The sequence below is a fragment of the Rana temporaria genome, chromosome 3, assembly GCF_905171775.1.
Source record: "Rana temporaria chromosome 3, aRanTem1.1, whole genome shotgun sequence".
Lineage (NCBI taxonomy): Eukaryota > Metazoa > Chordata > Amphibia > Anura > Ranidae > Rana > Rana temporaria.
In genome coordinates, this window is record NC_053491.1 from 74,698,341 (window position 1) to 74,723,915 (window position 25,575).

General features: G+C 45.9%; 1 protein-coding gene across 2 annotated transcripts in view; it reads right to left on the minus strand.

Annotated features, from left to right (window-relative positions):
• ADAM10 (ADAM metallopeptidase domain 10) overlaps positions 1-16,171 on the minus strand; it is a 205,963-nt gene extending 189,792 nt beyond the window's left edge. The window contains exon 1 of one of the 2 annotated variants that reach the window (XM_040342762.1): positions 15,945-16,171. In XM_040342762.1, the coding sequence (XP_040198696.1) occupies positions 15,945-15,996 (52 nt within the window). In that variant the 5' untranslated portion in view covers positions 15,997-16,171. The remainder of the gene's footprint in view (positions 1-15,944) is intronic. The other variant, XM_040342763.1, reaches the window with a different exon arrangement.
• Positions 16,172-25,575: the final 9,404 nt, after the last annotated feature.

Genomic DNA, 25,575 nt, shown 5'->3' on the forward strand with positions numbered 1-25,575 from the left:
TCTGCAGCTGCCGGAGAGCTCCAGCCCTCCTCTGGTTCTCCTCCAGACCCTTACTTTCTGCTTTCCAAGCAATGCATCCAGCAGTTTCCCAGCATTGTGATGTAAGGGAGACTCAACATCTGATGGTGGGGTGGCTCTTGACATCTAATGTAAGGGGAGGGGATTCGCGAACATCTAATCTTACAGATACAACCGGCCCTTCTGAGGGCAATCATAATGCTGATGTGGCCCACAATGAAATGGAGTTTGACACCCTTGATCTAAAGCCTCGTACACACGATCGGATTTTCCGCAGACAAAGCCTCCGACTTGTCCAAAGAGCGTTGGCCGAAAACTTGTCTCGCATACAAATGGCACACAGTTGTTGGCCAACAAACACTAACGTAGTTTTTCGGCCAACAAACACTAACGTAGTTTTTCAGCTCTTTAGCGCCACCATTTGGGCACCTTCTGCTAATGTTGCGTTTGGTGAGCATGGATTTCGAGCATGCGTGTTTGTACTTTTGGACTTTCTTCCGACGGACTTATGTACACATGCTCTGAAAATCAGACAACAGATTGTTGTCCGCGAAAAATCCGACAATTGTCCGATAAAGCGTACAAACGGTCAGATTTTCCGCTAACAGCCTGTCATTACACAATTCCTGACGGAAAATCCGATCGTGTGTACGAGGCTTAAGTGCTCATGCACACAGAACCTAAATTAAACGCTGTTACAGGTGTTGGGTATTGTTTTCTTCAGTCTGTAAAAGCGCCTCTATAAGAGTCACGAGAGTGTGCCAATTCAGCAAACGGGGGGGTAGGATTTAAAAAAGGCCATAATGGCAGATGAAAAAATAAATACATGTAGCACAGCCGTAATGCTCAACATTTTAAAGAATTCAATAAATAAAAAAACTGTGCGTCGGAAGCACATTTCATTTCTATTCCATTTCAAAACGGTGAACAAAAGATGTGCACTGTGCTAAAAATGAGGGAGTAAGCAAGTCTCACAATGTCTGTGCTGATATTTTACCTTGACGCCATGTGTGGGTGAGCTAAACAATGTGTACAGCAGTCACGTGTGCTACATTAGAAGCGGCCTTCTTGCTGCACACAATATATAAATCACTTCATAGGAAACAGGACCCAAACACACAGCGCTGCAGACAATGCATCATTAAGATTTAGTTTATTGCTCTCTTCAGCTCGGCTATAAATGTGATCCAACTCCCACTGCATCTCAACAAACCTCCACGTTAAAAGCAATAACATTTGCTCATTCTAGACTTTATGGAAATTCATCCCGGAGATCAATGGTCCATGCAGAAGCCAGTGGACCAACTAGGCGTTATAGTTCTCATCACTCTACAAAGTTTGTAAATTTCGTATGCACCAAAAAATATCCACTCGATACATCTACTGGCATTCACAAAAAGGTGTTACAGATACTGTATCATACAACAAGCCAAGGCCAAAGCCGCTTTCAAATACTCGCCCTTTCTAAACAAACACTATTCAATAAGCTGCCAAATACAGCCAAACGCTACTAAGCCGATACTATTTCATGAACAGATTGAGGAACAAATAAAATTACATAAACTACATTTTACCTTATTGTATTCTATGCATTTAGGTAAAATACCTTCTGGGTGAAAAAAAAAAAAAAAAAACTCCCCCCAGCCCCTCTTATACTTACCTGAGCCCCATCTCTATCCAGTGATGTGCATGAGATCAGCGTCTCTCCTGGGCCCCCCTCCCCTCATTGGCTCACACTGCAGCAGGAACAATTGCCTTCTGCTGTCAGTCACAGCCAGTGAGCCAATTAGGAGAGAGCAGAGGTGGGGCTGAGTTTTGTTTGTGAATAGACACATGGAGCACAGCTTGGGAGTGAGCCTGCTCAAGTACCCCTACAGCAAGGGGCTTCCTTATTGGGGGCACTTGGCAGGGAGGGAGGAGCTAGGACCACTTGCGGGGACCCAAGGAAGCAGGTAAATAAATAGTTTTTTAGCCCAGGTTCACACTGGGTACGATTTGCTTCGATTTGAGATGCGATTTCACTTGTGAAATCGCATCTCAGATCGGCGGCATTTGCCGGCAAAATGACACTGTCCTAATCGGTGCGACGCCGCATTTGCGGCGCTGCCATGATTTAAAAAAGTAGTTCCTGTACTACTTTTTGTGATTTAGGGCCGCGATTTACATTGACATCTGTGCAGAAACCTGCACAGATGTCTCTTAAAATCGCGGCCGAAATCGGGACTGCCAGCGGGAGTGAAATCGCGCGAGTTCAGCTGAACTCGCACGGCTTCTCTCCCGCAGCCCAGTGTGAACCAGGGCTTAATCTTTCATTTACACCTGAGCGTTTTGTAGCTCCAGACGCCAAAAACGCTAGAAAAACAAAACCAAAGTATTCTATATGGAGTCAATAATATAAACGTCAATCATCTGGGCAAAGTCCCACATGACACTGCGCCTCTGCATAGGAACGCCTACTCCCGCAGAAGTGTGTACCCGGAAGCCGGGTGGAAAATAGCAATAATACGGTATACATTAGAATTGCTGTTTAACTTGTAATGCTTAACTTGTAATACCAACAGCCACCACCAGATGGCGCCAGCTTACACATCTGGTGGTAATAACTTGTAATACCAACGGCTCACCACCAGATGGTGCCAGCTCACAAAAAAAAAAAAAAAAAAAATTTTTTTTTTTTTATTTATTTATTTTGCCCCCCCTTTCAAGCCAAGTCGCCAGGACCCTATTTCTAGTCGCCATGGCGACCTGGCGCCCGGGATTTGTCGACCCCTGCTTTAACCACTTCCATACCAGGTACTTACGCAGCTTCCCGCCCAAGCCAATTTTCAGCTTTCAGCACTGTCGCACTTTGAATGGCAATTGCGCGGTCATGCTACACTGTACCCAAACAAAATTGGCGTCCTTTTTTCCCCACAAATAGAGCTTTCTTTTGGTGGTATTTGATCACCTCTGCGATTTTTTTTTTTTGCGCAACAACTAAAAAAAGGCTGAAAATTTGGAAAAAAAAATACGTTTTTATTTTTTTCTGTTAATTTTTTTGTAAATAAGTTTTCTCTTTCAATTACCGGCACTGATATGGCGGCACTAATGGGCACCGATGAGATGGCACTGATGGACATCGATGAGGTGGCACTGATTGGCGGCGCTGGTATGCGACACTGGTGGGCACTCATGGGCGGCACAGGTGGGCACTCATGGGCGGCACAGGTGGGCACTCATGGGCGGCACAGGTGGGCACTCATGGGCGGCACAGGTGGGCACTCATGGGCGGCACTGGGCATGGATGGGCACTGTGGGGTGGCGCTGATGGACACTGGGGTGGCGCTGATGGACACTGGGGTGGCGCTGATGGACACTGGGGTGGCAGCACTGATTGTTGCCAGTCAGTGCCCATTTGTGGGCACTGACTGGCATCTTTCTTTGTTTTTTTTTTAATTTTTTTAGACTTTTTTTTTTTGGCTTTTTTTTTTTTTTTGCCCACCCTGGTGCTCCAGGGTGGGCATCCCTGGTGGTCCAGTGTGGCGATCCGAGGGGGGGCTGCGCTGATAAACAATCAGCGCGAACCCCCCCTGACAGGAGAGCCGCCGATCGGCTATCCTCTACTCGCGTCTGTCAGACGCGAGTGAGGAAGAGCCATTGGCGGCTCTTCCTGTTTACATCGTGATCAGCCGTGGTTGGACACGGCTGATCACGTGGTAAAGAGTCTCCGCCGGAGGCTCTTTACGGAGATGCAGGGTGTCAGACTGACACCCCGCATCACCGATCGCCGCGATGCGCGCCCCCACGGGCGCGCGCGGCATGAAATCCTGCAGGACGTTCTAGAACGTCCTGTCAGGATTTCATAACCACTTCCCGGACGTAAATCGGCCATAGGCCGGGCGGGAAGTGGTTAAAGAACACTGTAAACAAAAAAAACTCAAAAACGCAACGCTCAGGTGTGAAAGCAGAACTCAATGTTCTCACTCTTGATCACACTAGACGTGGTGCGAATTCACAGTAAATTTTCTGCAAATCTGCATCGCATCTAAGTCGATAAACCTGTTCATGCAAACTGATTGCGGAGTGTAGGATAAGTCAACACTCCGCAAAACGAAAGAAAGAAAGAAAGAAAGAAAGAAAGAAAGAAAGAAAGAAAGAAAGAAAGAAAGAAAGAAAGAAAGAAAGAAAGAAAGAAAGAAAGAAAGAAAGAAAGAAAGAAAGAAAGAAAGAAAGAAAGAAAGAAAGAAAGAAAGAAAGAAAGAAAGAAAGAAAGAAAGAAAGAAAGAAAGAAAGAAAGAAGGAAAGAAGTCCTGCACGAGTATGGTGTGAATGTGATGCAAATTCAGCCTAATGCCTTGTACACAAGATCAGAATTTCCAATGTAAAAAGTCAGACGGAATTCTTTCATTCATCGAGTATTCCGACTGTCTCCCATCAGAGTTTTTTTCTGTCGGAATTTAGAAAGAGAACACGTTTTCTTTTTCCCCCCTATTGGAAATTACGTTCGTCTGTAGGGAACTCTGATGGAGGGAAAAAAACATGCATGCTCAGAATCAAGTCGAAGCATGCTCGGAAGCATTGAACTTCATTTTTCTCGGCTCGCCGTAGCGTTACAAGTCACCGCATTCTTGATGGTCGGAATTTGGTGCGACAGTGTGTATTGCAAGACAGTTTGAACGGAATTCCGTCTGAGTTTATCCGGACAGAAAATCCTATGGTGTGTACAAGGCATTACAGTTAGGGCTGAATTTGCATCGCACAGACATTACATGTGATCTGCACAGCAACGTGCTGCGAATCACATGCCAGGTCTGGCATCGCACTAGTGTGAACTGGCTTGAACTCTCATTCTTATTTTTAACATTGGAATGTGAAAAAAACAAAAACAAATTGAAAAATCTGTGATAAAAAAAATTTGACACACAACTGTTTGTCATTCGGGAGATAAGCTGTACACCCCAACTGTCCCAGATTCTCAAACTAAAACACAAAAACAACAAAACAAAAATGAGCCACAACACCCCATTGTATTTTCATGCATGGACATTTCAGAAGTTTATCAGCCAAGTGACTTCCTGAAATGTGTTTATGATCAATGCACCGACAGTAAGTGTATGACATGAGATCACGGTGGAAAGTACGGCTAAACACACGCCTAGATCAGGAACTGAGAAGGTCATCACAGAATACATTCTCCAATTTAAAGAATTAGTCACTGAAATATAAACAACAAAAAGAGTAAACTGCTCTACAGAAACCTTTTATTGAAATGAATGGAAAGACAAACAGGAGTGGTTCCAACAGTAAAGAACAAGGCCTTTAAAAGTCTATTTCCAAAGGAAAGGAGTGCCTACAAGGCAGATATCCAACACCAGATAGCGGCCCTCCTCTCCAAGTAAACCTGCACTCTTTTCCCTTACAAAGCAATGTCCTAGCTAAGAGACAATGCCACTAGATCACAGCAAGATCTATTCAGATCTAATAACCATTCTAAACAAAATCGGACTGCTATTGTGCAGAAATGCTCCTCTCCATGTGAGCCACCCAACGTCTCTGGGGTCTGCATGACTAATAAAAGATCTTCCCATAGTTCCACAATACAAATGTACAATACATTGCTTTTTCATAGAATCTGGAGTTCTCACTAAACCACAACGCTGGTTTGATTTAGTCTCGCTTTTATACTGGGGCAAGACGACATTCCCTTATTTCATAGGGGCTTTTCCACATAGGCAGCAGGTTCTACCACCCACCTCTGATCCGCTGTGGCTAATTTTTTCATAAGTGGTTTGCCGCTGGGCATTCAGGAAGTGATACACAAAGCTACAGAGATGCCACCACTACAGTCAAACAGCTACAGCGTGGTGCCGTTATGTTCAATGGATGAGTGACAGGTCATGCTGCCTGTCAGACCTGAAATGGAGTGTTAAAAATGCAAATCTCGTGAAGCAAAGCGGCTACGACTGTTAACCTGAGCGGCTCCCATGTTTATAGGTGTATGGGCAAAATGCAGCTCAACCACCTGCTTTTTAACCCACCTCCCCGATACCCATCAATGAATGCCTAACTAGACCCAGCCAACTTAAACTATCCAAAAGAGACTTAAAGTAGGGGTGCAACAGATCTTGCCCGATCCGAATGGGCCGACCTGTTCGGAACGGCACAGAATGCGATCCGCGGAGCGCACCACCGCCGCCACCTTAGGAAAGGCCGCGGCTTCGGCCTAGCTCCGGAGCAGTCGACCATCTTGGTACACCCGGCGGCGGTGCGTGCCGACGTCATCACCCCTCCCTCTGCTCGTGGATCTTCTATTCTGCAAGAGCGCGCTGTCTGCTTGCAACCGAACCGAGTACAGCGAGACTGAGTAGTACAGCGAGTCGATTCATGTTGGCTATATTACAGTGGGAAAAATGGCTATACATATACAGTGTACTGTGTTACTGAGTGTTTACTAGTGTAGGGGCCGGGGCAATGTTGGCTATTACAGTGTGGAAAAAATGGCTATTACAGTGTTACTTTTTTTACTGATCCGAGCCGTGACTCATGATCCGAGGATCGATCCGATCCGTGATTTTTTTGATCCGTTGCACCCCTACTTAAAAGGGTTGTAAACCTTCATGTTTTTTCCACCTTGATGTATCCTATGCATTAAGGTGAAAAAACATCTTGTTGTGCCTGGGCCCCCCCGTTTTAATTTCCTGCGCCCCAAATTTCGATGGTCGCAATCCCGCAGCGCTTTACTCATGACTTGTCAGGTTTTCATTGGGTAGATTGATAACAGCGCAGCCATTGGCTCCCGCTGCTGAAAATCAAATGATGCGGCTGCGGGGGGCGGGGCCAATCATACACTCGGCAACTACGGCCGCCGAGTGTATGACACAGGAGAGCGCCCGCAAAGTAACCCCCCTCGGGATAGAGCTTCCCAGAGGGGGTTATCCATTGTGGGGAGGACCCACGAGAGCCACCAGGGGGCCCAAGAAGAGGACGATCGGGGCCACTCTGTGCAAATGGAACTGCAAAGTAAAGTTTGACTTTTCAAACACCTTTTAGTACCACTTTAAGCCTTATGCACACAATGGAAATTAACGAACGGGAATTGTGTGATGGCAGGCTGTTGTCAGAAAATCCGACCGTTTGTATGCTTCATCGGATAATTGTTTCCATGGATAAATGTGGGATAGCATGCATTAAAATTGTCCGCCAACAATTGTGTGTTGTCAGATTTTCTTATCATGTGTGCACAAGTCCGGACAAAACTCCAAACTACAAACACGCATGCTCAGAAGCAATGCTCACCATAACACAACATTAGCAGAAGTTGTCCAAAGGGTAGCGCTAAAGAGCTGAAAAAACAGTTGTGTGTGTTGGCCGACAATTCTTTGCCGTTTGTATGCAATATAAATTCCTGGCCAAAGCTCTTCGGACGAAAGTCCTACGCTTTGTCCGCTGAAAATCCGATCGCGTGTATGAGGCTTAAATGCGGCCAAAGATGGATCAAATCTCAGCTGGTAAAGCTGGGACTGCCCCTTATTCAATCCATGTATGGGCAGGGTGGTTGTACCAAAGTTGATCCATCAGTTGACATGAGTACAATGTGGTGAGCAACAAGTCACTGCAATAGCATTGCAACCCGACGTGCAAAAAATATTGTACTACATGCAGTACTTTTTCACAGCACATCATAGTAAACACACTGTAGGACACAAGACATTACACCTTGGTCAAGCCAGCATAGCCAATACATCTGGTGTGAACAAGCCCTAAAATGTGCTCTTGTGCTATTCTGAAACAGGCTCATCCAAGCGGCTCCATATTATTCAATAGGATATATTTTAAGTGATGTATTCCATCCATGCCTTTGCTTTTCATCCTGTAACTTCAGTCCCCCGCTGTGCCTGTACATTGTGCCAGGTCATTCTACAGATGCTCCATTTGAAGCATGCTGCTGCCAAGGGCCTTTCATGTTTGTGACGGCTGAATTCAGGTAAACTATTCAGGGGAAAAAACAATGTTACTAAACCTTCGGGGACATTAGGGGAGTTCATGCTGGGTGAAAGTACACTGCAACTAGGGCCGAGACAACTAATCGATTAAGAAATTAATCGATTACCATTTTCATAATCGATTAAAATCGGCCAGTAACATAATGGGGTTAAAAAAAAAAAAAAATAATAATAATTTATAGTACAAAAACAGCAAATCGCTACTGTAAAATGAACCCCTTACAGTAGCGATTTGCTCTTTTTGTTCTAATTTTAGTTTTTTAACCCCCATTATGTTACTAAACATCTCAGGCCGGGGTCACACCTCTGTGCTTTTTGGCGAAACACACTACGTTCATTTACATGGTTTCACACCCATGATTTTTTCCACTGCTGGGTATTTGGAAAGGGCAAGGACTTTTTTTTTTTTTAACGCAAAACTGCCATTTAGTTTTTTTTTGTTCAATATACTTCAATGGAGAAGCTGCAGAAAAAAATGTTTTGTGGCAATTTGTTTTCTAATCTGCCCAACAAACAATTGGCAAAAAAAATGCAAATCGCAGCAAAATGATGATTTTTTTTTTTAAGGTTATTAACCGATTATTCGAAATAATAATCGGCCAACTAATCGATTATTAAAATAATTGTTAGTTGCAGCCCTACACTGCAACAACATATTGGCTGAACCCAATTAAACAGCTCACATGCTGGAATGTACACAGCATTTCACATTCACCAACAATAAAAAAAAAAAAAAAAAACGTAAAATCACGAAGGCTTGTTCTCTCTCACACACACACACAAACACACAAGCCATTGACGCCCCTCTAAAAGGCAATTGTGGCCGATCGCTTTTTAGAAGGTGCTTGACAGGCAGCTGTGAGGAGATCTCTCCACCTCACTGCTCAAACACTGGGCCCTGTGTGCATTGCTGCTTGGCACCATTAAAGTGGCACTTCACTCCCCCCAATCATCAACATTGATTATTTTTAATTCTCACGTGGCTAGGATTAGTAAATAGATAGGAAAGTATATCATATTTACTGGTTTTAAACTTTTTTTTTTACATTTCTTCAATTACTTCCTGAATGCTAGCCTAGGCAAATTATGTCATATCTCTGTAATCTTTAGGGAGGGAGGGGGGTGGGGCATTCTCAGCTCAGCACACCCTCCTGCCTGCATGTTTATGCCAAGGGCAGCACCCTGCACCAGACACCTCCTGTGTAAATCTAAATTAGTTTAATTTACCCGTAATTTGTCGCAGTTCACAATTTTAAGCCCCCATTCACATCTAGGCGTTTTTTCGCCTGTAGCGCTACGCCGCTGCCGCCAGAGGGCTGGAAACACATTTCCCTCTATGGAAATGTGTTTTTTCAGGCGTCTTTCGGCGTTCGGCTAGGAGATGGGAAGCATCTCCATAGAGGGGGTCAATCTGGGGCACATCTAGGCGGACAATACCGGCGTTTTGTCGCCGCAAATCGCTGCTATTTGTACCGCGATTTCGTCCGCCTAGATGTGAATGGAGCCTAAAGCGCAACATGTTTGGTATCCATTTACTTGGCGCAACATCTTTTATATTTTACAAAAAAAAATTGGGCATTATATTGTGTTTGTGTGCACGAAAATATACAAGAAAAAAAAAATGTATTTATCCACCACATGTTCTGATATTGCGATTTCTTCTTTGCATGATAGAGCTTCACCTTGTGTTTTTGGACAGCACGGCGACCTGGGTTCACAGACAGTTATTTTTTGCAAATATTCCTGAGCCCATGCAGTGATATCCATCAGAATAATGCCGGTTTTTAATGAAATGCCGTCCGAGAACCCCAAGATCATGGGCATCCAATAATGCACTTTGGCTTTGTCCCTTAGACCCCATTCACACCTAAGCGACAAAACGCCCGACGCGGGACGCTTCTGTCGCTAGAGGGGAGAATTCCCATTGCCGTCTATGGAGATGGTTCACATCTCATAGACGCGCAACGCCTGTCGCCTGAAAAAAAGTCCCGGACCCTTTTTTTCACGCGACAGGCGCGTTTTCCCATAGACAGCAATGGGAATACTTTAGAAAAAAAAATAAAAAATTTGTAATCGCGGCAAATCTGCCGCTACACGCGTACGCGGCTGTCGCTTAGGTGTGAATGCAGCCTTACACACAGATTTCTCCCGATTCTTGGAATCTTTTGATGACGTTTGGTAAATGGGAATGTAGCTCTAGTGTGTGATAGAAGTAGAGCAAGTACATTTTAGTTTAGGATCAGGGCTAAGACTGAGCCATGGAATCTGTGTTGGGGTTCAGGGACTCAGCCGATTGACTCATCCCGACAGCTCCCCTGGTGCCTCCCCCAGTTTCTGGGACATTGGAGAACGTTCTAGAGCTAGTGGGCAGGAGGTGCTGCCTGAAATATTTATGAGACCTCGGCCAATCCCGGAGTGGTCTAGCAGGGGGGCATAAATAGGCCATGAGCCATGCCAGCAGGCAGTCAGGTTGAAGATGGTGATATAGTGCTTAAGAGGCTATGAGTGGCCCTCAAGGGTACCCCCTAAATGGAGAGGGGGCGACCTTGGGCCGGAGCTTGGAAGGTTCCTGCCCCAATACCCGGAGAAAGTCCTTTCTGGGGAACTGGGGGCCAGAGGACAGCGCGAGTAGGTCAGCACTACTGAGGACTTATAAGAGGGGAAACTGTCACATGTAGCCAGTTCTCCCTGAAGACAGCGTGTGCCAAAGTTTTCATCCTTCCCTGAGAGATCTGAGAGTCAGCCAGGTGGGCTAGCGAGAGGGGCAGCCAGGTAGGTTGGCAGTACCTGAAGAGGTTGTGCTGGGAGCAGTGACCACAGAGAGGAAGTGATGTGAATGTAGAAGCTGTGTCACTTTATTGTTCCACAATTGGGATCTCCAAACTATGGCCCTTCACGTCCCATGAGGCATTGTATAAGTCTGACATTCACAGACATGACTAGGCATGCCATCTAGTTTACGGGGTACCCCTTAGGGCTACCCATAGTCGCCTCAACACGATATCTCCATCTTCCACCAGACTGCCTGCTGGCATGGCTCAAGACCAATTTATGGTGGCAAGCTCTGCCCCCTGCTAGACCACTCCTGGGGATTGGACAAGGTCTCAAATATTCCAGCAGCTCCTCCCAACCTCCTGCCCACTAGCTCTAGAACGTTCTCCAATGTCCCAGAAACTGGGGGAGGCACCACAGGAGCTGTCATGATGAGTCATCCAGCCCTGAGCTAAACTAAAATGTACCTACAGGAACACGCCCACACGAATGTCCCATCAGAGAAATGCTTCTCCGACGGTACACTCGAGAAGAGGAGGAGCCAGGAGCGCTGCTGAGGGACCCCAGAAGAGGAGGATAGGGGCCATTGTGTGCAAAACTAAACTGTACAGTGGAGGCAAATATGACAGTTTTTTTGTTTTTGTTTTTAAGAAGAACCTTTACAACCCATGTAACCCTCAAATGACAAAAAACAAAATTACGGACTGTTCTCAGAATCTGGAATTCTTGTGAAAAATCCTGTGTGTAGGAGTGGGGAATCCAGTTCATCTGCAGCTCCCTAGGGGGTGCGCTACAGTAAGGTGGAACATGGTTTGTCTCAACCCTCCAACTGCTACATCTGCAGAACGTTGAATAACATACTTATTGGTCACTTTACCGGATGAAAATAAAAAGGAGAGAAGACTTAAAAAATAAAACCAATGCAGCCATCACATCCAAGAATTGTTAAGCTGCAATAAAACAAATGTTTGCTTTTGGTTGGAAGTATTGCCCCGCAATTATTACACCATTCAGACAAGTTCATGCTTTTCCAGAGAATATCTTCCATCAGATCACCGGCATAGTACAAGACACACTGATAAAATAAAGGTGCGCCGGTGACTGAAGGGCAGCAACTGTCAGTTTCTAGGCCCGGAGGCCATGGTTTCAGTTGCATAATGTGTAATAGCGCAACATCTGTTTCAGCGCATCATATTTCAGAGGAAATGATCTCACAGCAGTTACCAAACATATCAAGTCATAACGAAAGAAAATCATTCCAATATATGTATGTGCAAGGCAGAAAACATGACACTAGCTGAGAATAGACTGCAGCAGAGGTGAGCCGAGGAATGACAGCCCCATCCAGACTGCTTTCCATGTATTGCCCTCACATGCCAGCTATAGAATCATAGAAACATCGCCTACATCATAAATGCACATCGGTGACCTGGACTGGGGAGGTCACAGATTCAAAAGATAAATGAAAACAAAACTTGATCCTCAGCTCTTCCTTTGCATAGTAACAGCCAGCGTCTCCATTCTACGGCGGTGTCATGCCAGGATATGGAGACTAATGGGTTAAATGTGAATCCCAGCTTGCTTGTAGCTAAGTGAGGAGGAAAGGGGGAGGGGGGAGCAATTGACAACAAAAACACAACAGATCCATCGGATCCACTGTCGTCTCCAGGTCTTGCAACGCCTCAATCCCTCCATCTTTTCTTATTTTCCCCCCACCAACCGCCTACAGAGGAGGGTGCTGGGAAGTCTGCAGCAATCCTCTCCTACACAGGAGCAGCTTGTCCTCTCCTGACATATACACAGTGCCCAGCCAGCAGGAGGAGGATCTACCCCGACCAGCCAATGTCTCAGATACACAGTGCCCAGCCAGGATCTACCCCGACCAGCCAATGTCTCAGATACACAGTGCCCAGCCAGGATCTACCCCGACCAGCCAATGTCTCAGATACACAGTGCCCAGCCAGGATCTACCCCGACCAGCCAAGGTCTCAGATACACAGTGCCCAGCCAGCAGGAGGATCTACCCCGACCAGCCAATGTCTCAGATACATAGTGCCCAGCCAGCAGGAGGATCTACCCCGACCAGCCAATGTCTCAGATACATAGTGCCCAGCCAGCAGGAGGATCTACCCCGACCAGCCAATGTCTCAGATCCTCCTGCTGGCTGGGCACTGTGTATCTACCCCGACCAGCCAATGTCTCAGATACACAGTGCCCAGCCAGGATCTACCCCAACCAGCCAATGTCTCAAATACACAGTGCCCAGCCAGCAGGAGGATCTACCCCGACCAGCCAATGTCTCAGATACACAGTGCCCAGCCAGCAGGAGGATCTACCCTGAACAGCCAATGTCTTATATACCAACAGTGCCCAGCCAGGATCTACCCCAACCATCCAATATCTAAGATATGCACAGTGCCCAACCAGCCAATGTAACTATAAGCACACAGTGCCCAGCCAGCCAGCAATACCCTGACCATCCAATGTCTCTGATACACTCACAGGGCTTTATTTACTAAAGCTGAAGAGTGCAAAAATCAGGCTCACTTCAGCATAGACACCAAGCAGCTTCCAGGTTTTACTGCCAAAACCTAATTGAATAAGCTGAGGTTAGAAGCTGTCTCCAAAATGCCCATATACACAAACAGTGCCCCGCTGACAGAAGGATCTACCCTGACCATGCAATGCCTCTGATGTACACACTGCGCCCACCCAAAAAAACACTTACCCTGACCATCCAAAGCCTCAGACACTGGCACAGTGCCCAGCTGTGGGGGGCACTGACCATGCAATACCTCTCAGTTTTGGATACAGTCTTTGATATATACACTGTGCCCAGCCAGAGAAGGGGGGGGGGGGATCTACTTAGATCCTCCAACCCCTGGTACTGGAACCAGTCAGTTGGTGGATCTTTACAGACGCCAGCTGATCTCATCCAATACCTCTGAGGCTCCGATATAGGCACAGTGCCCTGCATGCTGGTGAATTTTCCCAGACCATGCAATGCCTGCAACCAGCCAGAGGAGGGGGGGGGGTCTACCTGACCATCCAATAACCTCTGATGCACACGCAGCTGCCAGCCAATGGGGGGGGGGGGATCTACCCTGACCAATCATTACCTCTGATGTAGGCAACAGTGCCCAGCTTATTGGGGGGGGGGGTGAATCATCTACCCCAACCCTCCAATACCTCTGCTATACACACACACACACACACACACACACAGAGGCCAGCCAATGAGAGTAGGAGGGGAATCTACCAATCAATACATGCGATGTACACATGGTGCCCAGCCAATTGGAGGAGGTAAATCTACCCTGACCAGTCAATACCTTTGATGTACACAGAGGAATATATACTAAAGGCAAAGCCACTGTGCACTATAAATGCACCAGGAAGTGCAGTCGCTGTAGATCTGAGGGAGTCATACAAGGAAGTCAAATAATAGCATTGTTGCTTGTACAGGTTTAGATGATAGAAACCAGCAGAGCTTCCCCTTGTAGCGTAGTAGATTTTTCTTTAGTAAATAAACCCTACAGTGAGGGGAATCTACCCTGACGAATCAATAATTCTGACGTACACAATGTGCCCAGCCAATGACTGGGGAGGGGGGGGTGTGGAAACTGCCTTGACCAATCAATACTTCTGATGTACACACAGTGGCTAGCCAATGAAGGGAGGGAAGGGGGAATCTATCCTGGCCAATCAATACTTCTGATGTACACACAGTGACTAGCCAATGAAGGGATGGGCACCTACCCTGGCCAATCAATACGTCTGATGTACAATGAGCCCAGCTAATGAGGGCAGAAGGAGGAATCTGCCCTGGCCAATCAATACTTCTGATGTACACACAGTGGCTAGCCAAGTAAGGAAGGGGGGGGGGGGGGGAGAGGAATCTATCCTGGCCAATCAATACTTCTGATGTACACAGTGTCTAGCCAATGAAGAAGGATGGGGGGGGGGGATGTACCCTGGCCAATCAATACTTATGATGTACACACAGTGGCTAGCCAATGAGGGGAGGGGAGGGGGAATCTATCCTGGCCAATCAATACTTCTGATGTACACAGTGTCTAGCCAATGAAGAAGGGGGGGGGATGTACCCTGGCCAATCAATACTTATGATGTACACACAGTTGCTAGCCAATGAAGGAAGAGGGAGGGAAGAGGAATCTACCCTGGCCAATCAATACTTCTGATGTACACAGTGTCTAGCCAATGAAGGGGGGGGGGGACGTACACTGGCCAATCAATACTTCTGATGTACACACAGTGGCTAGCCAATGATGGAAGAGGGAGGGAAGAGGAATCTTCCCTGGTCAATCAATACTTCTGATGTACACAGTGTCTAGCCAATGAAGGGGGGGGGGGGGGACGTACACTGGCCAATCAATACTTCTGATGTACACACAGTGGCTAGCCAATGAGGGAAGAGGGAGGGAAGAGGAATCTTCCCTGGTCAATCAATACTTCTGATGTACACAGTGTCTAGCCAATGAAGGGGGGGGGGGGGAATGTACCCTGGCCAATCAATACTGCTGATGTACACACAGTGGCTAGCCAATAAAAAGGGAGGAGGAAGGGGAATCTACTCTGGCCAATCAATACTTCTGATGTACACAATGTGCCCAGCCAATTTGGGGGGGGGGTATTAACCTGATTAATACATCTGACATGTGCCCACAAGTGAAGGATCTACCCTGACCAATCAATATCTCTGACATACACAGTGCCCAGCCAATGGGGGTCTATTCTGACCATCTAATAGACACAGAAGCCCGGATCCACCTGCTCCCTCCCCATCCTCCTATAGACAATGGAGGGCTTAGGAGAAGAGGGAGGAGGTGATCTCACATCAGAGGGTCTCCTGTATTGTACACACATGTGCTCCGTGTTTATGGTGTATACACATCACAACAAAGGCTCCGATCACTATAGAGAAGAATGGAGGGCATCCCTCCGATGACAGGCAGTGTAGAGCCCCGGGACAGAGGGGGATGGATGGCCATGTGCCCGGTGTACGGACCTGTCATCACTGGACACATGCTGCATCTGTATAGGGAGTGAGCTCAGCCTCCTCCCCTCCCCCCTGGGATAGCCGGGCTGCCATCAGACTGGAGCGGCCCCGGACTCCCCCCTCCCTCCCATTCCCCGCTCTCTTTCTCTCACCTCCCGAACTGGCCGCCCAGGAAAGCAGGAACACGAGCCGTATCGCCGCCATGATCCCTTTCTGTCAGCAATCACACATTGACCCAGCTGGACGTCCACTAGACTCGGCTTGTCGGCGCTCCGTCCCCCGCCCGTACGTTCCACAAGAAAGCGGAAGCTCCCACCGGTGTCCCGAGCAGCTCTATCCGATGGAGGAAGGAAACGGGCAGCCCTTCCTCCCGGGTGACGTCACCCGCTAAACCACGCCCGCCACGGTTCCGCAGCCGCCCCCTGACAAATAATGGCCCGCCGGAGTTAACCCTTCCCACACCGATCACCGCCTGAACAAGAGGCATTCCCACCCTCACTTCCTGTAAATAAAACGTCATTCTATTCAGTCTCTGTCACAAGGATCTGAAAATAAAGGATCTAAAGTCAAACATTTATTTGTATTTTGACGATTTAAATCCCATGCCTGTTTTTTATTTGCTATTTATGTCCCACTGAGCAGATTTCCAGACATTTCCTGTTTTGTAAACACAACCAGGAAGTGAGTGTAAGACTCACACATGAGTGCAGTGACTAGTGTTGTTCTGCATTGAAAGGATTGCAGTCACTGCTAAGACACACAGAAAACAAAAGTTTTCTATGAGCTCCTTTCAAACTGCAATACAGCCTGGAGGCAGGTCTGGATTTACTCCCTTTGCTGCCCCAAGGCCCGGCCCTTCAATGCCGCCCCCCACACACACACTATCACATAGGGGGCCTTCATCCAGACCGGCCCAGGGCACAGCACATCAGGGTACAGTGCACATCAGGGTACAGTGCACATCAGGGCACGGTACAGAGCTCAGCACATCAGGGCACAACACATCAGGGTACAGGGCACAGCACATCAGGGTACAGTGCACATCAGGACACAGTGCACATCAGGGCATGGTACAGAGCTCAGCACATCAGGGCACAGCACATCAGGGTATAGGGCACAGCACATCAGGGTACAGGGCACAGCACATCAGGGTACAGAGCCCAGCACATCAGGACACAGGGCACCACACATACAGAGCACATCAGGGTACAGGGTGCAGCACATCAAGACCCATCACAGCACATCAGGGCACACTACATTGAGGCACAGGACATCAGGGGGCACATAGCACATCAGGGCACATAGCACATCAGAGCACATAGCACACCAGGGCACATCGTTTACCAGCCAGCATGTAGAGTAGTGCAGGAAGCGTGTGTAAAAAGTTCTCTCTCATGTCACTCTCCTCCCCCCTGGCGGCCTCTCCTCTCTTCTCGTCCATCCCAGATGATGTCACAAGCAAATGGTGATGTAAGAGAAGAGAGGAGGGGCCGCCGGGAAGCAGAGTGACACGAGAGAGAACTTATTACACACGCTTCCTGCGCTACTCTGCATGTTGGCTAAATCTCAATCTACCCGTCAGGCACCAGCTGTCGGCGACTGACGGGTAGATCGCTGCGGACCTTTGATGCAGATTAGGCGGCCGCTGCAAACAGCCCACTGAGCCCATCGGCCCACCGGGAAACTCCCGGTAGTCCCGATGGCCAGTCCATCCCTGCCCCCTGTTGCCGTGGCGCCGTCGCCGCCCCTGCACCCACTGCTGCCCTGAGGCCTGGCCTCTGTGGCCTTGTCTGGAATCCAGCCCTGCCTGGAGGGATGTGCTGCATTATTTCACAGTGCACAAGTAGGACCCCGCGTATCCGTTTTGTGGGTATGGCGCATAGATGCGCATAGATACGACGGCGCATCCGTGGACTTACGCGGCGTATCAGTAGAAAGGTCGGCGTAAGTTCTTTCTGAATCCCGGCCCATGTCTTTATTGTACAAATAAAATCCAAAAAACAACCAAATTGATGCAGTCAAAATGAAGTGAATAACAGGAAAAAGGTGGCTGACATGTTTCACATCATGTGATGCTTACTCGTAGCTCGTTTTAAGGAGTGTGGCAGGCCAGGATTTTCTTCTATCCGATTACAATTACTGGCATCCCCTCTGTAATAACAAGATATACTGTGCAGTCTCTTTGTTTTTTAAAGACCATGTAACTAAATACCTTCTTTTACAACACTGGTGTGCAGTCATGTGACCTCCCAGCTGATATCAGAGGGGAATCTCAGACCCTCCTGCTGTAGTCCTCAAATCGGCGAGGGAGAGCGATGGAAGGTCACGTGACCGCACACTGGTGATGTGATAGAAGGTATTTAGCTGCATGATTTAAATACCACTAGGTGACCGGGTACTTGGTGGCACTAGATACGAGAAGGGCAATCCAAGCTCAGGTTATGGGTATGTGGGTGTCCCAGCCAATGGGCAGGGGTTTTCTTTAATCCCTTGGCCTGCTTGAAGAGCCTATATATTTGGATGAGGTCAGGTGATCTGTGTTCTGTGCCACCTGGACTGCTGTCTGGGTGGACGTGTGTCATCTGCCCCGGTCTGCTTGGCCAGAGATTTGGCTATCCTGGGGGCATCTGGCTGCCAGGCTGTGTGAGGGCCTATGCAGAAGTAAGAGGGCAGCGCAGGGTTGGAACTGCAGCTTGCAGTCCAACCAAAAGTGACAGTTCTGCCGGCTGGCGAATCTGTCAGTGGTCGGAGGTAGAAGGGAAGCTGTTGCCATGAAGGGACCAATCGCCTTTACCAGGTAAGGGGATGAATACACTGTGCTACCTAAACACGTGAATATTAATAAAAAATATTAACATTTTTAAAAAAAAATGTGCAGCAGCTCCAAATGTGAGACCACACATAAATTAGGACAAGAAAAAGTAAAGAGGAGCTGTGCAAAAATAAATTAAATAAATATATGAATAATGTGACTCAAACATGAATTGCTTAGAAATTTCCATACATCAATAAGAAGGATCTCTGTCTCATTACAAGCGGGGGGAGGGGTTATCATATGTAATCACCAGTAGGAGGGCACCTATCATTACCTGGAGGTGAGGGACATATGATATTACTTGGAGGGGGAGGGCATGTGTCTTAACAGGAGGGGGGGCAAACTTCTGTTGATACCTTGGCAGGGCGAGGAATTTGATTTGTTACAACTGGGGGGGGGGGACATGTGTTAACTAGAAAAAGGGTACAGGGTTGCCAACTACCCAGTGTTGTATTTAGGTTTTGTGCTGCCCTAGGCCTGACTAAACTCGTGCACCCCCTAATTTAAATACGACCCAACCCCTTCCTGTCAAGGCCACAACCCTTTCTGTTTAAGACCCCCCCTGACATTTTCGAGTGTGGACACTAGTTCTCAATGCCTGGGTGGGGGGAATGGATTCCCTTAATTTGCATAAATTTCCTATCACTTCCTGTTTAGCTATGGGGCAGAAAGTGAAGGGAAATCTCTGAAATGTGACAGGGATGGTAAAAGGGGCTATAACCCTCCCTTACTCTATCCAAAATGAAAATAAAAAGTTTTGCCTATAGTTCTACTTCAAGCACAAATTTCTGATAATTTTATGGAGAGGACTAAGAAGATATAACCATGCCAATGGTACGGCAGAAAACATATAGCACAGTGAGAAAGGTTTGGGGTCCAGGATGATAGGACAGTCAGAATTAGAAACAGCTTGTGTTACACCAACAGTGTAGCACAAGCCAGCGGGGACTCTTTCCATGCTGCCCCCCTGCAAAGTGCTGCCCTAGGCCTGGGCCTTGTTGGCCTAGGCCAGGATACAGCGTTGCAACTACCCATACATTTCATAAATGTCTGGGAATGGCAACCACTGAGACATTGCCTTGTTGGTCCACCCCTCAGATTTCCCCATGGTTTAACCCTGAGCCCTGGCTTAGGTAACTTATATGGACCCACGGCTCCCACCGTGTGGTCATCTAGTGGAAACTCTATTTAATTAAATTGAATGTTGCACAAGACTTCACCCATGTATATATGACTTGTTTCTTATTGTCTAAACCCTGCATAGGTGACTTGCTGTACTGTTATCTTTGAGTGCAATAATAAAAATGTATTGTACCAGAAAAGAGACATTGCCAGACACACCAGGTCTCCACTTGGCTCAGCCAAGAAGGGTTGCAGAACTGAGGTCTGTGGCTTCAGTGCAGCATGTATCACACCCGCCCCATAGGAATGCCCATAATTTGGGCTGTTGCCTGGGGTGGAGCTACAGTCAGCATTGACAGTAGAAAAAAGCCTTTTATTTCCAAACCACAGAACAAATTTTAATGGTGACAAGTGCTATTTGCACAGAGTTCGCTGGGGGATTTATTAAACTGTTCTCACTTCTGGCAAGAGTTCTTCTTTAACCTAGTTATATTACCAAAATATAATCAAAAGCATAAGTACCTAATTTCTGTCTTTATATGAGCTTTCTATATTTCATTATGCATCAGGACTAAGAATTAGAGAGAGAGGTACAGATAGTGTAAGACTGGATGCTTGTACAAGAGAACAAAGCACAAAGAAGCATTGTCCAATTTGGGGGAAGTTGGTGACTGAGCTGTATGGCTCAAAAGTGATGCCACTTTTCTAGCCATGCAATGTGACTGGTACGTCCAAACTGGTAGAATAGCTTGGCAGAATTGCAGGTAAAATGTTTCACATATACATTCATTGGCTACTGAGTTATAAAAGTGCATCATATCCAGTATATTATGAGGTAGATACTCAATGAGAACTCCAAACAGACGTTTTTTAATAGATTAATTAAGATAACATTTAATTGAATAGATAATAATGCTTATGTTTTGAGCGAGCAATTTCTTTAGAATCTGGTATTTTAACATTTTATAGAATAAATAATCTCTGAACTAGTGGCCTTTTAGTATGAATTTGGCAGCTTGCCAGTCTTTGCAAAAGTAATGCAACATAGTTTCAGCCACAGATACCTTTTAACTTAGATACATTTTAGAAGTGTTACAGCTCTCCAAATGACTTGTACTGTATTATTGTGTCTTTTTTCAAAAATAACAAAAAGGCTTTTAAGCAGACCCACAGCAGTAGGTGTTAGAGAGGATCTCAATTAGGCCACTCAGGCCTGACCGTTATCCATGATTTCTGTATTCTCATCAATGACAGCCTGTGTATATGTGAACAGAGAGAGAGCAATATGCCACTAAGAATTATTCCCAATTCCCGATGTAGAATGTCACCGATGCCCCAGGCATGTGTCAATTAACATTGATCATAGCTGCATACAGGACGACAAGTCTCAGTGTTCTCCTCTCACCTCCATCTCTTCTCCATCAAGCTACTTTTTTAAAGCAAGCTGTGCATGTCCTTAATTATAGGTCGTACTGATGATCTTGGTGCCAACAAGATAATGGCGCTAACCAGCTGCCAGGAACATACATCTTAACATAAAAAGAATCCCCAAACAATAAATATTTAAAGTGTTAGCTCACCTTTTCAAAAAAAAATAAAAGGTGAACCAACACCCTATACCTTTCCCACCCCCAGTCCCTGCTACACTTACCCAAGTGGGTTTCATCATTCCACTGTCCATACAGCCCACAGCAATGGACTTGGGGTTTGAATGCTACACTGCTCTTTTATTTTTCTTCCTTTGCATCTTCTTCTAGGGAGGCTGGGACAGATCAGAGCAGTTCTGATTGGTCAGCGCCGTCACATGACCTTGCTGGCGAATTAGAAACAATCTGATCCGACCACGGACATTGGAGAAGGTAAGTGTAGCAGGGACTAGGGTGTTGGGGAGGGTGGGGGGTGCAAGTTAGTCTTTTCATATTTTTTTTTCTGAAAAATTTAGGTTTAAACTAGGGTTGTCCCGATACCACTTTTTTAGGACCGAGTACAAGTACCGATACTTTTTTTTATGTACTCGCCGATAACCGAATACCGATACTTTTTTTTAAATGTGTCCCCAAATGCAGCCATGTCCCCCCACAAATGCAGCCATGTCCCCCACAAATGCAGCCATGTCCCCCACAAATGCAGCCATGTCCCCCCACAAATGCAGCCATGTCCCCCCCACAAATGCAGCTATGTCCCCAAACATATGCAGCCATGTCCCCCACATATATGCAGCCATGTCCCCCACATATATGCAGCCATGTCCCCCACATATATGCAGCCATGTCCCCCCACATATATGCAGCCATGTCCCCCCATATATATATGCAGCCATGTCCCCCCACATATATGCAGCCATGTCCCCCCACATATATGCAGGCATGTCCCCCCATATATCCAGCCATGTCCCCCCATATATGCAGCCATGTCCCCCCATACAGTATATGCAGCCATGTCCCCCATACAGTATATGCAGTCATGTCCCCCGTATATGCAGCCATGTCCCCCGTATATGCAGCCATGTCCCCCACATATATCCAGCCATGTCCCCCATACCTGATGATGATGATGATGATGATGCCGATGCCGCCGCCCCCGTCGCTGCCGCCGCGTTAATCATTGTGCGGCGAACATTACAGGCAGTTTTCGTTTCAATAGCTGTTTTCCCTGCCACGCCGTGTAAAGGACACTCCCCCTTGCTCGGGATTGGACAGATCCGTCCAAGGGGGAGTGTCTATACACGGCGCGGCGGGCAAAACAGCTATTCAAACTAAAGGTGCCTGTAATGTTCGCCGCACGGTGATTAACGATATACGGCGGCGGCGGCTGGTGGGGGGAAAGTATTCTATTTAGGTATCGGGGGTATTTGCGGGAGTACGAGTACTCCCGCAAATACACGGTATCGGTCCCGATACTGGTATCGGTATCGGGACAACCCTAGTTTAAACTAATATTTTGCAAATGAAAGATCAATATGAATATGTATTAGAAAAAATAACAACAAACAAAAACAATATACAGTTTAAAAAATTCTACTAGACCAATGCAAGGTTTACTGCCCATTCGTTTTGTCAAAACAGCCTAAATTCTTCATTTCATAAAGTCAACAAAGTGCTAGAAAATACCTTTTTGCTTTTTTTATTCGTACTGATTCTGTTGCATTAAAGGGGTTGTAAAGGTTCGTTTTTTATTTTCTAAATAGGTTACTTTAAGCTAGTGCATTGTTGGTTTACTTACCTTTTCCTTTGATTTCCCTTCTAAAATTTTTTTTTCTTTGTTTTCTTTGTCTGAATTTCTCACTTCCTGTTCCTCCTCAGTAAGGTGTTCAGTAAGCTGTTCTAAATGACTTTCCACCGCTCTGATGATGGTGGAAAGCTTACTGAGGAGAAACAGGAAGTGAGAAATTCAAACAAAGAAAAAGGGAAATGGAAGGAAAAGGTAAGTTATCCAACAATACACTAGCTTAAAGGAACCTATTTAAAAAATAAAAGACGAACCTTTACAACCCCTTTAAGCATTTTCTTCAGATTGGTTGGCTACCCATTTATTCTTTGAACTCTCTTTCCACCTTGTTTCTAAATATATTCAGTTGAATTGTGTTGAGACTATGCAGGCCCCTGGTGTGTACTGAAGTCACTGCCTTGTTCATGGAACCAGTGTGAGATGTATGCTTTGTAACAATGAACATTTTTAAATCATACTGCTGAAAGAAACAATTTTTTTCTTAATATAAACTGATTTTATTAAGGTTTATAAAATGAAACATGTTGACATTTCACAATAAACCTCTTTTGTGAAGACCATTGTGTCAGTTACTATTGTAATACAATAATATTTGTCAGAAACTGAACATTTGGGTTGGTATGGTATTATTATTGGAAGAAATAGTAGGGTAAGAAATGTTAAACACAACTGTGAATATCAAATCTAGCATCAAGGAAGAATTTTTGGAATATAGGAAATGTTGTTTAGGTAAAGTTCAGAGTCTTCCTGTTATATACAGTAGTTAGGAGGACAAATCTAATGCGTACACACGATCATTTTTCAGCATGTAGAAAAAACGTTGTTTTTCCAACTTCATCATTAAAACGACGTTTCCCACACACCATTGTTTTAAAAAAATGCTCTAGCAAAGCGCGGTGATGTACAACATGTACGACGGCACTCTAAAGAGGAAGTTCCATTCGCCTTTGGGCTGCTTTAGCTGATTCCTTGTTAGTAAAAGATGATTCGCGCTTTTCTGTCTGTTACAGCGTGATGAATGTGCTATCTCCATTATGAATGGTAGTTTTACCAAACTACCATTCCCGTCTCATAACTTGCTTCTGAGCATGCGCAGGTTTTTAACGTCGTTTTAGCCCACACACGATCGTTTTTTACAACCTGAAAAACGACATTGTTTAAAACTACGTTAAAAAAATGCAGCATGTTCGGGAAAAAAAATTGTCGTTTTTCAGAACCTGAAAAATGATGTGAAGCCCACACACGATCATTTTAAATTACATTTTTTTAAAACGTTTTTTTCATGCCGAAAAATTATCGTGTGTACGAGGCATAAGGCCAGACATAAATTGAGAAAATTTCTTTCCTGCAGCCACTAAGGCTGCATTTACACCTGAGCGTCGGTCGTTCGGTCGTTTTTTCCGGTGTTTTTTTCTCGGCGTTTTGTTGCGCGTATTCATGCTTATTTGCGCGTTTGCATACAGAGTCGTCCGACATTTTTTATTTTAGCCCATAGGAAAAATTATCATCTTTTCATCACTTGTTGCTATGTTGGTAGATTTTTTTAATCTTCTGCCTGGGTGAAATGTTCTATTGATTAAAGCGACAAAACGCCCGTAGCAAACGCTCGTTGTCGCGCTAGTCGCTTGAATCAAGCGTTTCCATTACTTTTTATGGGAAATGGAAACGCTCAAAAACGACCAAACAGCCCGATATGCACGACAAAAAAGGGTCCGGAACTTGTTTGAGCTTCAGGCGTTCGGCGTCAGGCGTATTGGAGTGGAGATGTGAACCATCTCCATAGGGAATAATGTATTTTTTTCCCCTCTAGCGTTTTTGAGCGTCGCGCTTCAGGCGACAAAACGCTCAGGTGTGAATGCAGCCTAACTGTGTTGATGGGGGAAACTTTCACTTGAAACCACTGTGTTCTCCTGGCTGGAGGGGGGAGCCCTTATAACAGCCGCTAGCAATCATCGCATGTATTATCCAGGCTGGTCATTCAATCAACTTGGGTACATTCAGCCTGCCCATACATGGTTTGAATCAGCAGGAACTGGCGGAGATTCAAATCGTCTATGGTTGGCTTAAGAGTGTCATTGAACAGGTGAGGGGGAGAGGTTTACTGGATTAAACTGATTGCTTTTGAGTAATCACTAGTTGTATCAATGACTCACCATTGATTCCTGTGGACACTCACCACACTTAATACCAATTACTATACCATACACATGCACCACAGACTTGATACACTAAAAATGAGCCACTTTGTGTTATTATTATGTGATGAAGTGAATCTAAAAGCTGAATGCTGCTAAATGCAGTCAAAATCAGGGAAAACTAAATATACCAGGACAACCTTGGAGCTTACACTTACAAAAAAGTCAGAAATGACAGCTACCATATTTCTATTCTTTTCACTTTAACAGAATACTTATGCCAAAGAATGTGCACCTAAGATCAGTAACTCACATTGGATGCACCTGCCCCCTCTGCTGCATACATTCTGTAAAAGATAAAAAGAGCATCCAAAACTTACCTGTGACCTGAGATCTTGGATGGTCCCCCGTTAAGTCCAAGAGGCCTGCTAATTAACCACTGCTAAAGAAATGTGAAGTCCCTGGCATTGAATGGCTCCCTCT